The following is a 17,895-nucleotide window of genomic DNA, read 5'->3' as shown; positions in this document are numbered from 1 at the left end:
CCTGATACTCGTTGTGACTCACGAACAATGGTAAAGATGACATATATTGAGTTATTGTCCCGGTAACCGAAGTTGATTAACTTGTGTAATTGTTTCGCTCTTTTCTTCCTCGATCAGGTGACAGGCTCGTCTGTGGAGGACCGTCAAAGCGCTTTCAACGCACTCCGGATCTGAGGTGAGCCTTCAAGACATCTCTGTTATGGAAAGCTGTAAAGCGCTCGACATGGAAACCTACTCACACTTTGTGCACCCGTATCGTGCCATCTGCTTTGTGTTGCCATTGCTGAAGAGATGACACAACCGTTTGCCGCTGCTGTTCTGTGTAGAGTTTGGTGCTATTATACAAATTGAAGACCTAACACCCACTATATCCTTCATCGTCGCTCGAGCTCGCTTTTTTTTGCTATAAGTTTCGCCTGCGTTTGTTTTGTTTTTCTGTGCTTGTGAGTGTATCAGCAATTCTTCTCTTGAATTCTCGCAGCGTGACACCTTTTGCCGTCTCAGGTCTAGCTGTCTTTAATAGTATATGTGCATTTATCAAGGCAATATCCATTAGTCACGTGAGCATCGTCATACCTAGACGCTTTTCGCGGCAGCATATAGGATTGGTACTGCGTAACTGGTCTACACGGTCGATAGCAACTATATGCAGTTACAATTGTTGGAGTCATAAACACTTGGCTGTGTATAATTCAATCGTCTGTTCATCGCTGAATATGATACCTCCCGTGGCAATAGTACACAGCGTCTGGTGATGTTGATGGCAGCCTGAGTGCAGGTGGCGTTGCTTCCAAGTCTTTGTATAAACTTCAGCAACTGTGCAATATTTATCGACGAGGTATCTAGCTTTTTCGGTTTGCTGAACTTTTGGCTGAATCTACGTGCGTGCTGTTTTTCTTACGCGGCGCTGAGCAATCTGGCATGTTTTCCTCGTTGCTTCCCATTATGGCTCAGGACTGACAGCCCCAATCAGCTCCCATCTACCCCGCGCTCCAGCATCAACGCGCTGGATGGATGGTTCAACTGCCACTTTATTCCATTTGCACACGAAGTTGATACGGACCGTCCCTAGCAAATGCATCTTGTCATCCGTAAATCTGAAATGTGCTTCGGCAAATGTATGTATGTTATATAAAATATCAGACACGATAGGGCGGTGGCCCGAATGTGAACACAGTGCTTGGGGCTGGCGGGCCGCCATTGCAATCCAGAGAGCCGTAGAGGAATCCTTCTCTATAGATTTATCATCGGCACACATGGTATTGTATAGTGGCGTCCGCAACGCCGGAAATAGGTTTGTGCATCGCTCGGTAGGGGTAGATGGAAGTCGATTGCCCGGTGAGCTATCCCAGAGTGAATGAACGTATAGTTAGCTCCATCCGACTACAGCATAGAACCGTACTCCATATTTATCAGGTTTAGAAGGCGTAATTGTTCGCGCTCGTGTTCGCGCCTTCGTTCGGACTGCCATTTGATTGATACTGCTCACACCAAGACAGAGGCTGGCCAGCACAACAAATGTATGAGCACCACAATAACTAGAGGTTAGCACAACGAGACAATGATTAGCACCACAAACGATGGTCCTGTACACTAAAACATGGGATAGCACATCACAAAATATTTGGACACATTAAATTCTATGGTAGACACCTGTTTGCAGCGGGCGATTATATCTCACTTTAGGGTTCTCTCGAAAGCACCCACATTCTCCAGACCCCACCTCTCTTCACCATGCCCTCCCCACGCGCCTGGCAACTGATCTGTAGTGAACTCTCCGAAGGAGATGCCGATCTTTTGTTGCTTAGCATGAAAGCCTTCATGACTAACAAAAGTCAACTCATGCCGTGTACTGTGTGTGCATCTGCAACCCCTCATTCGATGAGATACAAGATTTTACGCTGTGCCTGCAAGCAGTGCAAGGCGGTAGCTCCGCTCTCTAAGTGCCCGTGGGGTGCCAAGATGCTGGTCTGCCAAGAAGCCAAGTCCGTATACATGAGTGAGCTTGGTAAGCACTTCTCGGCCGCTATTCCAAGCAGGAAACCTTCGATTACGAGAGTCCAGCGGCTATTCATTCACGCCATGACTCGTGCAAATTTGACGCCTTCCCGTATTCTACATGCAATGACCCGAAAATTTGAACGGAGCCTCGAAAATTTACCAGTACTGCGGAAGGAGCAAAACTGCGTGAGCCACTTTCGCAGAACAAAAATCGGTGGTAACGATCGCGTCGGCGGCGTTGCTGCCCACGTTGCTGCTGCATCATTTACAGGACGCGAAGGAGAGCATGACGCGTTCTTATTCACGCGAGACAGCGATGCCAGTGGCAAGTGCGCTGTCGGCGACGGATCAGACGCACGCCCATTTGTTGTTGGAGTCACAACGAAGGCTCTCTTGCGATCGGCCAAACGTGATCCGTCGTCGGTTATTCTACATGTGGATGCCACGTTCCAGCTTGGCCAAGTCAGCTACCCGGTCATCGTCTGCGGACTCTCGGATGGCTCCCGAACTTTTCACTTGTTGGCTCTCTTCTTTACTTCGCAGTTGGAAGAGCGCCATTTTGTCGACGCCTTCGCTGCTCTGCGTACGGTACACGCGCAGGTGACAGGCGAGCGAATGAATGTGCAATATGTAATGGCGGACGCTGACCGTGCTCATTCAACGCTGTTCAAAGTGTGTTTGGTATCGACTGCACGTTCACGTACCTCATGTGATTTTACCATGTCATTGCCAAAGGACGACTGGCTCTAAAAAAAGGGCGCGTGCGCTACATGGGGATGTGGTGGCTATGCTGTATACTGGTATCTATGATCTTCACTTTTCGCTCACGAAGGAAGGTTGTACGGTGCGGAAGGAGCGGATGCTGTTTGAGTGCAGCAAGCATCGTGAGCTGGACCATTTCAGGGCATATATGAACAAGCAATGGTTTAAGGCAAACTATAGTGGGTGGCAATGTTACCTTACACCTTCTGGGTTCGCGACTACTAATAATCCTTGCGAGACGTTTAACCGCGCGTTCAAGCGCGACTATACTCAGAAACGAAAGCTGAAACTAGTGCTGCTGCTGCAGCAGATGCGAAACTACTGCAGTCATCGGTCTATGGCCACTATGGAGGTTTTACAAGAGCGTTCGCTCGACAAGTGCCTCCAAGCTTGCGCCACATCTCTTCGAACGGAAGGTTTTTTTTCGTGAGCATGTCCACGAGCGAGGAAGCATCGACTTCATGCTGGACGCCTACAGCTTCGACATCGTACGGGCTGTTGAAGTGCAACCACCGCGCTTCTACATTCCAGCCCGAGGCCGCTCGGAGGAAGCTCTTGATGTGGCCGCTAGATTTTCGGTCAACTATGCTCGGATTGAAATAGATGAGCAACCAGGTACGGGGTGGCCGGTTAATATCAAGACGGTCTATTGTCCCTGTCGATACCACGCTAAAATGGACTCCTGTGTTCATAGGCTTTTCGCCCTGCGCGTACGTAACTATCTGGATGGAACGGGCGAGCGGCTCATGTTTAACCGTTCCCGCAAGCGCGGCGATGAAGATGTGAGCAACAAGCGTGGTCCTGGATGACCAATCAATGCTGGACATGCACTACAGAAAGAGTAAACACGTAGAAGGCAGCAACATGTTTTATTAATACATCGCCTCAGCTTCACTTTAATTGTATTACCTTCCTTCTGTATGGTAAACGCTTTGAGCCGACTGATAACAGCCATACTAGCCCCCAAGCTCAGCAGCCTTCTTGAAACGCATGAGCTGTTTAGTCGCAAATAGAATACAGATTCTGAAAATATTTTTTGTGATTGAGATGTGTGAAAACGTTTGACTTCATTCTTATTTTTTGAAAAGTGACCGAGCTAAAAATGGGCACTCAGTTACTGGATCATTTTTTTAAAATTTCTTCACTGTCCAATTTGGAGCTAGAAGATGCCATCACTTAGTCGTAAACGTTTTACAGGAGCAGTTAGACCTTTTATTAAACAACATTCCCTCGTGTAAAATTATCGGACGAAGCCATTCGACCCCTGAGACTCGAGCTTCCCCAAGCTGAATCAAACTCCAGCGAGCTGACAAGTCTACTGTCCAAAGCCTCCTCCAAGGTGGAAGGCGCCGCATCGAAAGCTGCCACGTCAGAGCATGGTCAGGCCTACCGCGCGAGTCGAGTGACGCAGCTGAGGAGAAAGCAGCGCTGATGGGAGCAGAAAATGCACTCGAGGAAGAGCATTTAGACGCAGACTCAACGGCCGAACAAAAAGAGCCGACACCCTCGAGTAATGACACCGCCAACAGCGACCACAGCGACAGCGACGTTATCTGGATCCCACCGCCGCGCGTAGGCGAGGCGAGGTTGACGCTGCGTGAAGCTCTTGGGGGCGGCGATAGCAGCAGTAGCAACGAAGAGATGGAGCCGACCGGGGCCTTGGCAGCTGGGAACTACTATGTTCGCAGCATCACCAACTCCTACATCAGGGATGGACGGCGCGTGTATGTAACAAACTGGGAAGCAACCAAGGAGCCTGCGGACAACCTTCCTCCTGGAATGGTCGCGTCCTTCAATCGCCGTCGCAGAGCTCAGGTTCGTCAAGCCTTCATAGAAGACGAAGCTGGTCACACCAGCGAGCGCCGTCGTTCTTCCGCTGAGGCTCCAAGCTCATGTCGTCGGCCGCTTCGCCGTCTCCGCGGGTATGCCGATGCTTAGCACAGACAAGAAGAGCTCATAAGAACAAGATCAATTGCATATATTATCATGCCATCAAGCCTTCGTAACACCTTGCTACCCACGACATTACACAGCAAGGATCACGCTGTATAACAGCACACCAAGCTTACATGGTCCAGCGACAAGGTATCGAGGAGCAAACAGCAAAGTTCCACTAGAAACAGCACACTAAGCTTCCTTTGCCCCTCTTCAGCTGCTAACGCATCCCTTCAGCCCACAAAATCACTGGAAGAATCCATATTTCGTTAGTCAACATCGTAACCCCAAAACGTACGGCGCCATCCTGCCTTATCCGCTCCTTCAGTGCTGTCGTACTTTGCAGAAGGCCCTCGATGTGTCGCTGCTGCTATCGAATTGCTGCTCGTGGCGAGGGGCCCCGCCACCCCCGCCTGCGGATGCCCGAGGCCCGAGCGCGCCGCTCCTGCGCACTCTTCTCGTTATTCTGTTGTGCGGACCTCCGTTCTGAAGACCGGTGTTCTAAAGATTTTTTCTGCCATGGTTTCTCTGCCTTTTTATCCAATTGAATTCGAGTTGCAGTTGAATTGGTAATTGGTTGAAATACTACATGCTTCACCAATCACGACCGTATCGGCTGCCAGTGTCGGCATCGTTATTGTATGGGACAATGCTTTGCCTCAGAGAACGTTTCCCGATCTTTCCCAATGGTCTGGCTACTACCCGGTACAATGTACCATACATACATTGCTATTATCTCGTCTCGTCACTGTACTTGTTCTCGTCAGTATGGTCTTGTGTTGATCAGATTTTATAAGCTTATTGTGTTTGTGATATTTTCTCCTCACACCAACAGCACTGCAAATTCAGCAATTCGTTGCTGAAAGTACCCCATCATCGTGTGTCACCGTCATAGTGGAACGCGTTCTTTGTCGAATGCATGATTCTCCGGAGGATGAAGTGCCAATAATCCGCGTATCTGCTGGAATCTAGTCCTTGGTATAGTCTCAATAAACGCACGCTGCCCGAGAAAACGACGGTCCGACCAAATCTCCGCAATGCCATTCATGGGGCATATAGTCATTGCGATTTCAAGTCTTAAGTTAGCGCTGAATTCGCTTTCCGTGATAGCGGAGATGCTCTAGGCCGTGAGTATATCGGATGTCCACGTTCGCAATCGGTCCTTGGAGACTGCGGTGAAGAACAGCAAGAACTCGCCATACTCAGCGCCATCTTGTCGTAAGCATTGACCACTGGCTCCAAAATCGAGACATGTAGGCTGCTCTGCTCCTGTAGGGACGCTAGATATTACTCTACAACGACACTTGCTGCCATAGTGGCCTTAATTGCCGTGGGTACTGCATTTACGACTGCCGCCGCAGCACTGGAGGTGAGACAGTCACCGGCTCTTGGGCAGTGTTTGCAATCCCACTGTCCGTTGTGGCGCCCTGGCTATCATAAGACGTGACGCTCTCTTCTTCGTCGACATCTCAATCTTCTGTTAACCCCTCGGTATCGCCCCCAGCGTCGGCCTCCATGCTGTCTGCGTGTTTCTATCAAGTTCAAAACGGAAGTACGTAAGTACCTGTATGACACTTATATCGTTAGAGGGACGCCATAGCGTAGGGCCAGGAGATGCTCTACTAGAGGTCAGTATAGACCTCTTTCAACGTCATGGCTACATCAACTGTAGGCAATGACATATTTTTGTCCAATGGGTGTTGTTTATTTCGATTCGTAGAGGTCCACCCAAACATCGACTGTGCATAAATATCTACGGCTCTCCGTTCTTTCTTGCATAAAGCCAGCTCTTCAGTCCATTAATGCGCAGTCAAATTACACTACAGTCGTGCACCTCCAATTCGGCACCGGTATCAGTCAATACCCTGCCAGATTTTATGATTACGCGAATAGGGATGCGCAATTACCTTTGCCCATCACCAACCTAGCAATTAACCTCAACGGTTTATCCCTCCTTGTCGAGAGATGACACGCCGCATCGATCTGATTTTAATTGTGGATCGGACGTCTTCATACAAACACACACTTTGATTCTTACCGCCAATACAACAAAGGGACATCGCCCTTCCTCCTACATGTCCCACAAAAGCAGTCTTTGTGCGAGAAACCGCAAGTCAGATTCTGCATGCTCTCACTCCGAACTTGCTCGTTGGGCGACGGAGCGCTTTAAGACCCCCCAAGCAGTAAAGCGCACTACCGTCCAGAGTATTCTTAAGCGGTTGGCGGACGTTGCCGCCTTGCCGGACGCCTATCGCGACCGGAAGCGCTGTTGCGCGCCCGCAATTCTCGCGTCTGACGCCGAGAATACGCAGAAGATTGGCGTAAATTTTGTACTGAATTAACAAATAAAATATCAGTGCAGTGGATTTGCGTTTGTTTGTTGCTTTACGTTGTGCACTTATGCCCTGGCACTGCTGATATGGTCCGCCCTGCCGAATTGGAGGTGCACAACGGTATCGTTACCAGGTCCGAATATCGGCCGTATCTGCTCAGTATGCCGCAAAGACGTCGGACATTCGGTCTTATATATAACTAAATCTGCTTAGATCTAAATCAGCCCTAACCTCCATCTTGATCTCTCGGGATTCACGAACATAAGCCGTAGTATAAATCAAAGTAAGCTCGTAAACCCATGTGATACGTGTCTGATTTAGCTTTTATTCGCTTCTGCTTATACTAATTAGGACCCTAAACCGCAATTTACAATTCGATTAGACAAACTAATCGGCTCTTCCAGTCAATTAATAGTGTTCCCGGTCCAAATAGTTCCCTCTGTGTGGCAACACAAATTATGGAAAAATGTGAACTTTAGCCATATTTTTGATCGCTCTATGCTAATTAAGAAAAAACTCTGACTTTAGGCAGATTTTTTTTATTGCCTAGGTAACAATAACTAAAAAAAAGCAAAGTGGACCTAGAAATTATTGATTTAAAACGCTAGCATTTTGCTGTAGAAATAGTGCCCCTAGTACGAATAGAAGCACCCTCTTCATTTTTCGTTAAATTTTAGGGGGTAGTAATAAATATTTCCCCGGGCACTATTCGTAAAAATACGCTCAATGCCAAAAACGTAGATTTTGAAACCCCCTATTATCTTTATTTTCTGAATAAATATAATTTACAGCTAATGTAAAAATGCAATATATTTTCCACTGCAATCGGACACCGTACCGCGAAAGAGGTGGCTTTTCGTGAAAAGGGTGCCACTAAAATTCAAATCGGGTTTCAAAAGTTCGAAACTGTTTGTCACGTCTGTGCGCGCTTACACAGTGTGTACACAGATAACGCTAGCTAGAAACGGACCATCGACGATAGCATTAGAGATCATTCGAGCCCTGTTTTCACTACCATTACCTCGGCAAAACTGTTTTAAACAATCACAAATCCCGTGGCCAGCGGGTGAAATCCGAAGAAATCACTGTGGCCAGTAAATTTCATTCACTACCACGAGTCCACATTAAAGTTGCGAGTATAATGTCATTGAGACGGAAAAGAAGCTTTTCAACGACACAGACGACATGATTCTCCTAAAGCAAGGATTGTAGCTAAGCCAAACAAGGAAAAGCATGGTAAGGCCAAGGCGCAGTGGGAAGCAGTTACTGCCGCCCTTGTCGCAACAGCTGAGGTCTCTCGGGCGCATCTCGGTCGTAAGACAGCCCAGAATCGCTTCAACCTTCATGTTGGTAAGTTTATCGAACTCATACTTCTATTTGATGTCATTTTAATGCCAATTTTCTTATTTTTCGTGTTATATAGATACATCAAGAAAGCGTGTGTGTCAGCCAAGAGGGCGTCTAGCGTAGACGAATCGTATACGGGCAAATTGGAATTTTTGTTCCATCGGGAAACGCAAAAACGTTGGTTAATGCCGTCCTCTGAGCAATAGCACGGCAGTTTGAGCTAACACGGCGTTGTAGAGGACTTGTTGGAGCATACAATTTTGGTTTATATCTCCCTTCTACAAAATCAACTGCAAAACTAAATTAGTTTGCCAATACTACTTTCATTTAAAAATAAACGTACTCATCCACAGACATATTCTGCAAAGTGAACCCGAGGAGTGGCCAAACTTGCTCGCCATGTCATGGAGGTGTTGAAAGGGGCTTAGTCTATTCAGCATAATCGCTGTAGTCTCTTCCTTCATGCAACAGTCACCATCCTCGGTAATTACTGTTTCTGGAAGTCGAAAAGACGTGCCAGGGAGCACACGTCTTCAATTGTGAAGCGGAATTCGAGCTCGGCGTTGGCAGCGCCGTAGGTCCTCACATTAAATCTGTAACAGGGTACAAGTAAAGAGTGACCCGTCACTCGTGTGAACACCTGGTACACGGTACCAGGTGCCCTCGGGCATGACTACTGAGCTCCACTATAAGTATTTTCTAGCCCCAAGCTTATTTTCTTTTACTTATAAATACATCAGTCTTACATCTACTCTTCTAAGGAGGAAACCGCTCCAGCTGAGACCGGGCTAACGTTCACTCGGGTAGTAAATACCCTTAAGCCCTTCCTCTGTGCAAGGTTGCTGTGTGATCCCGTCACAAAATCGGATGTTTGGGATAAGTGGGCGCTCCGGCGTGTCAAAGGCACCCAAAGCTGCCAGCTCCATCCACGAATCCGCCTCTCCGAAAGTCGCAAAAAACACCAACAGCTCAAGTGACCCCGCCTGTGTAATTGCGGTCATGGTGTTAGTGCTTTCGGTTTTACTGCTTTTGTTTTTTGTGAGGGGATCGATCGTCAGTAAAAAAAACTTACTGTTTGAGAGCACAAAGACATCAGTATTTTGTCACGCACGGTAGTGCGCCTTTGGTTAATTGAAATCTCCAAATCTCATTTTGAGCTGTCATTACCCTCTGCTTCACCTGCACATTTATGTAGGTAATGACAGGGTAATCAACGCCTCGAAATCTATCTATTCTTCAAAAAGAAGCATTCTTATATTTAAGAATTGTTTTATTATTACATGAACCAGGGGCTCGCCATCGAAAGAGAGTCGCGGCAAGGGAGGAGCTAGCTGTAGAAGTACGAAAAGCGAGTAGTTGGCTTGGACTCCAAGGGTTTCGTGATAATAGGAGCTTCGGAACGGATACAAGCCGAGTTCGGCAACTGTTGCTTCGTAGCGACCACGGACCAGACCCCATTCGAAAGTCGTAAATGGATTGGCTGTCAAACATCTGACCCCACTATCAGGCCCTTCCCGTACACGACCCAAAACAAATCTACCTTTTATACGTGCTACATACAGTACTGTTTTCATGCTGGTTGTAGCTGAGCACCTGCACAAACATGTGAGTGGCCAACGCTTACGCTCATGCCGGGAGGGATTACATATACAGTATGTTCTATAGAATTTGGTTTAGCGTTAATTTTGCTGAATAATCGAGGCGAACTCGATATGAAGAAAACAGATGTTATTATTAACGTGATCTCGATTTCAGTACAATGAATTCCACGGAAATACAGGATAGCAAACAACGTATATACTTGTGAAGCTGTCACTACTGGTAACGGCGTTCCAACCTTGATCTCATGCTTGTCTTGAGTTTAAGCCCGCGTGCTTCGCACACGGATCTTAAGCTACAGGCATGGATTCGTGTTGCCGAGCGAGTCGGCATCCTCCCTATTTCGTACTTACCCGTCGGCTTACAAATCCCAAGTAACTCCCCTTGTGTCAAAAGTCACTCTCCAAGCACTTTTGCTACTGCACAGTACCGATTCTAGTTAAATTGTTAGTACAGATGAACCCTTCGGCTGTAATCCCTGCCCATTGAATACCGTCCGACAAGAATAAATATCGGTCCCCGAAGTCTTGTACGAAGTAGTTGACAAGCCTATTATAGGATAAAAATACCTCACCCCTCCCTCGGACTATGGAATACATGTACAGGTACAAAAATACGAAAAGTGACTGTTCTGAGGTCATCCAAAGTAGGCAAGGCAAGCAAGGACGCTTGCACCCTTCCTTCCTGCTTAGCTCGTCTCGCAGCTCTCTCTGCATCGTTCTAAGCTCATGTACACTTCTATCGTTGAATCTGCTCGAATAAGCTGCTTTGCAATCCACTTGAGGTGCTCCTTAGTATTCGTCTACATCAATATTATCTGCTTCGCGTCTAGTATCCTCGCAGACACCAATTGGTGAGCATGGTGCGAGTTGACTCAGGTTCAACTGGCCTCTCGGGGGCAGTAGTTGGAATTTAAGAATCAGAGAGACTCCGTGAGGACCGCAAGTGCACGGAATGAAAATGGATGGTAGTGTTCGGTTGGCTTCTGTCATGCTCCATTTCGAAGGGACACCTTGCTGATCCACCCCACAACAAGAATCCCCTTAGATAGGCGTAAGATGTTGGTTCCCGACGCTATGACAACCGAAGGGTTCATCTGTAGAATACATTTTTGCGTAAATATTAAAATACATATCACTTGAACCGGTAAGTTGATGTTTCACTTCATTCAATACTTTAAAATATGATAATATCGTGTAGAAGTACTGTTCCTATACTTCGAATCACCCACTAAATTATAAATGCGCGAACACCAATCTCCATTATTGATGAGTTCTGAAAAAAAACGCTTCAACAGAATTAAAACATGAATGTACAGTTTCTTATCCTCCCTTTCCGAATCGCCAGGTAGCGATTCAAACTTTCGATGATCATCTGTATCAAGGGAATTGGACGTGGTTACCAGAATTATGACATAGACGACCACCAAAGTTGCAGTAATGCTGGATTAAAGACCACCCCAGAAAAATTAATCTATCATGTGAGTAAGCGAAAAGAAGGTGGGTCGAGCCAACTATTTTCACTCTCAAACTTTTTTTGACGACCGATGGTTCTGCACCAGTTCACAATTTATGAATGTATGTGAGCGCGTTTCGCGAGCAGTTCACAATTTATACCAGCTGTATTGTCAGTCATTCACATTCCGAGCCGTAAACCGTCTGCTGCATGCGTTTGGAAAATAACATGAGATGGGAAGTATTGTAGGGGAGACGTCGTTGAAATCGGCAATCCTCTATTAGCCAAAAGGACTCGGCTAGCGTTCGTCGCGTTGCCACTGTCTTTCTGTCAAGAGTCTCACAGCGAGACATGGTTTCACAATCCCAAGGCTTGACCCACCTGGTATCCGAGCTTTCAATTTAAAACCGTAACACTGTACACCCATGTTTTTCAAATGGCCGCACCTAGCAGCAGGGCGTGTGGTCGAATCCGTGGGCATGACGCTCCTTTAATTAATCAGTTGATCACTTTCACATTTGCCTCCTAGCACTCAAGTCTTTAACCGCGACCCAGTACAGGGCAAAACATGGTTGTTTCGGTCTCCGGCGCTAGTCGCGCGATCTTCGCTCTCTGCTCTCTCATCGCCGCACAAGGTGACTTTGCTGCTGCCCAAGCGGGTGACATCGGTTCGTGCTTGACCAAGGCTGGTGTTGAGAACTCGCTGCCTACAACTTCTACCTGGGCCGTGGATACCGAAGCTTGGAACTCGCGTCTAAGCCCCGTTCCTTCTGCTGTCGCCTTCCCCAAGACGGAGGAGGAGGTCTCGGCTGCTCTCAAGTGTGCCGCTGATGCCGGCGTCAAGGTAACTACTCTTGGTGGCAACCGATCGTTTTCCAGCATGGGCTTCGGCCGCAACGATGGTGCCCTTATTGTTAACCTAAAGGGTCTGAAGCACCTCGAGTACGACGAATCGACGCAGCTCCTGTCGTACGGTGGTCCTGTCATGATCTCGGAGGCTGCGAACTTTATGTGGAACAAGCACCAGCGTACACTTCCTCACGGCCGTTGCCCTGATGTCGGCATGACTGGTGTGGCCGCTTCAGGTTTCGGCACTCTGTCTCGCTCTAGCGGCACGGTCCTGGACAACATTGAGTCTGTGCGTGTGGCTCTCGCCAACGGTTCCATCGTTGACGCCGATGCCAAGCAGAACTCGGCCCTGTTCTGGGGTGTGCGAGGTGCTGCCAGCTCGTTGGGTGTTGTTTTGGACTTCAAGATCAAGACGTACGAGCCTCCTTCGGAGCGTGTGACGAACTACACCATCGAGTTCAACTCGAGCTACAAGCCGACGCAGCAGGACAATGTTGACGCGCTTGTCGGTACGCAGACGTGGGCTCTGGGCAAGGACAACAACGATCTTGTGTCCATCCGCTTCAGCCTTAAGACCAAGTCTGCTCTGCAGGGTTTCTTCTATGGCGGGGGCGCCGAGGCCAAGACTGTGCTGGGTTCGCTCATGAAGAACTTGCCTTCTTCAATGATTCTCACGATCGAGGAAAACGATTTCTGGACTTCTGAGGACATTACGACCCCAGGCCTCTTTAAGGAGACGCTCACCCCGCGTCGCTACTTCTACATTACCTCAGTGACGATTCCCCGTAAGACCCCGCTAAACAACGCCACGGCCTGGGAGCTGTTCTCCAACACTGCCTTCTCTCCTAAGCTTCCGGACGCATCGGCCTCTGGCTTCGTGGACATCTGGGGTGGCAAGTACGCGAAGGGTGTGAAGGCTGACGCTTCAGCCTGGAAGCACGATGACAACCTGCACCTGGTTCGTTGGGACATGCGCTCGTCTGCCTTCAACGTTTCGTTCGCGGACAGCACGATGACGACCATGCGTGAGGGTTTCTACAAGTTTGTGGACGCTTACAAGGCTTCGGGTGGTGTACCCGGTGGTTTCACGACGTACCGTGACGAGAAGTGGACGGTGCCGGAGATGGCCGAGTACCTGTATGGTGGCGGTAACTTCGAGAAGCTGCAGAAGATCAAGACGGAGTACGACCCGAACGAGATGTTCAACACGGACCCTCAGGCCATCCCCGCTCTGTCGGCTTAGACGATTTTCTAATTGAGATTGTTTGCATCTATCTAGTGAGCGTCGGATCCTTAAAATGAAGAGGAGTCATACTCACGTTGTGATTGTTCCGACCTGCGCTTGTTTCCTTCTTTTTTTCTTTCTTTATTAATCTCTGGTTTGAAAAAAAACAAATCTCAGTTGAGGTAAGAAAAATCAAACCAAAATTATTTAAAGAGTAGTAGTGTAGTATTAAAACCACATTTAATGTGGTTTTAATGTTTAAAATACTATAACTTTTTTATTATAATATTATCGCAGAAGTAAAACAACGTAGTATTAGAAAAGAGCTTTTTTTAAGGTGTATTGTGCTTTGCAGTAACAAAAAATAAAATTTGCCGGCGCTAAAAATGGCAGACAGTCATCGTTAAGTGGTGTGAAAAAAGTCGTTCCCTAATCTTTAGCTAAATGTTTTATCTAAACCCACCTGCATATATTAGTCGATGTGGCCACGAGGCTACACCAAGGTGCAGTGCCTTATGTTTGCGCTGGTAAATCCATCCCAATTTGATTGTACAGCTACAGGGCTGTTTCCACTGCACCTGTTCGCGCCGCACTTCACCGTGTTTTATGTAGTAATGTTGGTAAAATATGCAGATGCTAGCAGTTTAAAGTCTAAAGAGTGCTGGTAGATAAGTAAATACTGTGCACAAGTAGACGAGTAGCAAAGACGAGTAGCACCGCAACAGCTCACGGATAAGCCCGAAGTCGGGCGGTGACAGCAGTATACAATAGTTTTTTAAATACAAGTAAATATTAAAAAAAAAAATACATGGTGTCACAGATAAACTCTTACGCCTCTTGAATTGAGGTAATATGATTTGAGCGAGGTTGTCATTTTCTATCATCAAAAAAATTATTTCGTTTAAGAGCTCGCAACCGCGACTTTCCAAGGAGCTCATCTGCTGCTGCGACTAGGGGACAGCTCAACAACCGGTGATCCATCGGCGGTGTTGGGGGCAGTCAAAGCGGGAGCCGCAGTGGCAGGGGAAGGAACCGCGGCCGCAGCGGCGGGAGTAGACGTCGAAGCAGCAACTGAGAAATTTGCCGCCTCACTGATATATTTTGGTACAAATACCAAGCCATCAGTTGCGCTTAGTTAACCCCTTGAGACCGAAAGGTTTCTGGTCCCCCCATCTCCCTCAATCCTAGCTGATTTAACGTTTATATGGGGTAATGGCTCCAAAACAAAAGTCTATTTTTTTGCTATCGTGTATAGTGGACTGGCGCAAGCTAAACCTATTCCCCGGAGGAGGTATCACGTATGGGCATCATTGTGGTCAGCAATACGCGTTTATACTGCAATCATGTAGGTCGTTCAATAAAGTCTAGCCTGGTGTGTGGTAGACTCATGGCGTCGAAGTGCAATGCTGAGCGAGAGAGTATATAATACTAACACTAGCAACAGCTGCAATAAGGCTGTATTGCGTGACATTCTGCAATAGTGAATTAAATCAAAATAGACTAACGCTATCAGTTACTCAAGCCGTGATCACAAGGTTGACAGCAGACGGGATCGCTTCGGACGGCCGGAGCTCGTCTTGGACTCATCACGTGATCCCTCGCTGCACTCTGTACCCTCTTCCGCATTCCCCTGAGCTCCTTCTCCGGCACCCTCCCCACTCAAGTGTTTCTTCGCAGGTGCACGCGCGCGAATCGTTCGCTTTTTCGCGCCACTTGATGCAGGCGCCAACGTCCCATTTCGCCAGGCACTGTGCTAAATGTCAAAGCAGCTCACCGCCTGCCCATTCACTATATGTCGTGCTTTCCCACAGAGAAAAACGCGCCAGGCCAGAGGCTTCTTCGACGCGTCTGGAAGCTTGCATTTACTGCAGTACACGGATGAGACACCACCGCTCCATCAATGCCTTTGCGTATCGAACAAACTTTGCGCGCGCGAGCTCGTCGCTTCCTCCCCTGGTTGTTGTTGCCAGCGCACCACTCGTAATTTAGCTGCAGTTGATGCGCGACTTGCCGTCGGACAGTATCATCCGCACTTCTAGAAGGTGTCTTGAAACTATTCGCTGCTGCGTAGACTATCCCAGTCCTCCTCACGCAGCTGACACAACTCCAAGTACAACTTCTTCAGAAATGTGACGCGGCTCATCTTAGGAAGGCTGGCATCAGCAAGAGCAGCGTTGTGCACAATGTATGCGTTGATTTTTGCTAAATCGATGAGTCCAAGAAAGAGAGACTTGTAGTACCTCTTGTATTTGATGCAAAGCTGCAGGGAGTACCTGTAAGTGGTACATACACGAATAGATGCTAAGGTATGATGTATGGACATGATACGAACACTTTATCTTTGTAGCCTTAGTTGATCATGTACGTCGACACCCCCCATGAGCGTCTGATAGTTTTTTTACCACACGAGGACACACCACTTCTTGCTGTTCTCCAGTCAACTTGTCGCGGCGCACAATGCGGTCCATTTTTATGCTGCCACCCGTGCTCAACCTATGCACCATCCGCGTATCCCACCACCACAAACACCTCAAGCTCGGAGCGTGAAGCGCATGTGCTGTGATGAACGTCCCTCGTGCAATGTTTGCAGATCGATTTTTTAGGATTTTAGGAGGCCTCTTTTCACCCTTTTCCTTCTTCGGGAAGAGCTCTACACTCAGTCCTAGTCGGTCAGAGCGCACGGTACCAATAGAATGGAATCCCATCACCAGTAACTCCATAGTCAGCGCCACAGACGAGTAGTAATTGTCCATGACAACAAGTCGCATTGTTTCATCTGAAGGAGCTTTCGGTCCGAATTTTGCGGGGGGGGGGGGGGCTACCCACAGCAGCTGACCCTGTCATCTCGTCGGTCCAGCTTGAGACTCCTGCTCGTTCCTTCTTACCGCAGTAGACTTCGAAACTATTGCATACAGCTTTGCGTTCATGTCAGATCGGACCATACACGATAAGATCACTTAGCAGTCGAAACAAAAATGTGGGCGTGGCCAAAGACACGCCTAATACTTACCGGATGCAGTTTGCCAACTTAGCGCAGCAGAGCTTAAATGGTTTAGTGCCTCATTTGTGGGGCTTGTCCTTCATGAAGACACGCATTCGGTTGAAAGTAGATCTCGACGGTAGCATTGCTTCATCAAAGACCATGATGGCATGGGCCGTTCAGCCCGCAGCAAAACACGATTGCAGTGCTGCTATTACCGGTGGTAACTTCCAAGCACGGTCAGTGGAGGCACGCTCGTCGCCTTTTATGCTGAAGTGAAGGTTACGCGACACATGCATGAAGCGATCACACGTCATGAAGTGCCCAAAGCAACCGCGGGGAATGGCCCCTTTATCGGTCGTTTTCCAATGGTTTGCCAGCTTTTCCTTGTTTGGGGTTATTGATCGAGCGATCAAGAGGCCGATACATTTACACAGATCTCTAGCGGTGATGGACGGTGCTTTCAGCACGTCTTCTCCAATCCTTTCTTGCGACTTTCTCTTGAACTCGGGGTGTTTCCGCTCTCGCGCCACTTGCTTTGCATACAGCCCCTTCACGTGTTCGTCAAACTTCTTTTCAAAATATTTATTCGGCTCAGCAGCAATTGATTTCCATAGTTCAGGCTGTACAAAAACCGATAGCTTCAGAAGGTGTTGCGGCAGCTCGTAAATCCTTAGAGGCTGTCCCAGACTGACCGCTGCACAGATTCGAATAAACATCTTGCATTGTGCCTACCGGTCGGGTTTCGTATAGATCCATCCGGTGGTCGTACGGTGTGTGCATCACTTGATTCGACCAGCCCGTTGCCGACATCGCTCTCAAAAAATCATTTGACACTGTTCTGGTCGAGATGTTTGCCAAACCACCAGCGGCCGATATGAAGTCATCATCAAATCTCCGCTCGGAGGGACAGGAAGATCCACGTCCACAGCGTCCAGGTCATCCTCAGACGTCTTGTCGTCTTCTCCGTCATCGTTCGGCAGCCGACTCGAGAACTGCAAATTTTAGTGGAGCTTCGCCAACTTGGTTGACATTGATACATAAAAGACACGTTAGTGGCAAGCATTATCGTGTATGTACATGATACAATATATCAGCACCTTCAACACGTGGTGCATCAGCCTCATTGACACGACTGCTCCCTTGAATGTCAGAGTTATTACGTCGTTCGTCGCCGGTTTCTGACAAGACGCTGTCATTTTCAGCTTCGTTAAAGGCAGTGTCGAGATTGCGCCGGCCTACAAGATAGTGGAGCCATACACGACTTGAAAAACAGATAGCATGTACATACACGTCAGGTACACTCACCAGCGACAGCTTCCTCTTCGTCAGAAGCTGTTTCTTCAAACGCCATGGAGTGCGGAGACACTGCCCAAGTTGCATCGCCATTTGGAACGGACACAGACGTA

General features: G+C 48.0%; 1 protein-coding gene across 1 annotated transcript; it reads left to right on the top strand.

Annotated features, from left to right (window-relative positions):
* Positions 1-12,000: 12,000 nt before the first annotated feature.
* On the top strand, positions 12,001-13,524 carry PITG_02935 (berberine-like protein; the record flags this gene model as incomplete). Its single annotated transcript, XM_002907745.1, has 1 exon — positions 12,001-13,524. The coding sequence occupies one exon, from the start codon at positions 12,001-12,003 to the stop codon at positions 13,522-13,524; it is 1,524 nt and encodes a 507-aa protein (XP_002907791.1).
* Positions 13,525-17,895: the final 4,371 nt, after the last annotated feature.

This window comes from Phytophthora infestans, genomic scaffold (assembly GCF_000142945.1).
Source record: "Phytophthora infestans T30-4 supercont1.3 genomic scaffold, whole genome shotgun sequence".
NCBI classification, from domain to species: domain Eukaryota; phylum Oomycota; class Peronosporomycetes; order Peronosporales; family Peronosporaceae; genus Phytophthora; species Phytophthora infestans.
The sequence above is the reverse complement of the archived record's forward strand: the minus strand, read 5'-3'. Positions and strand labels throughout refer to the sequence as shown.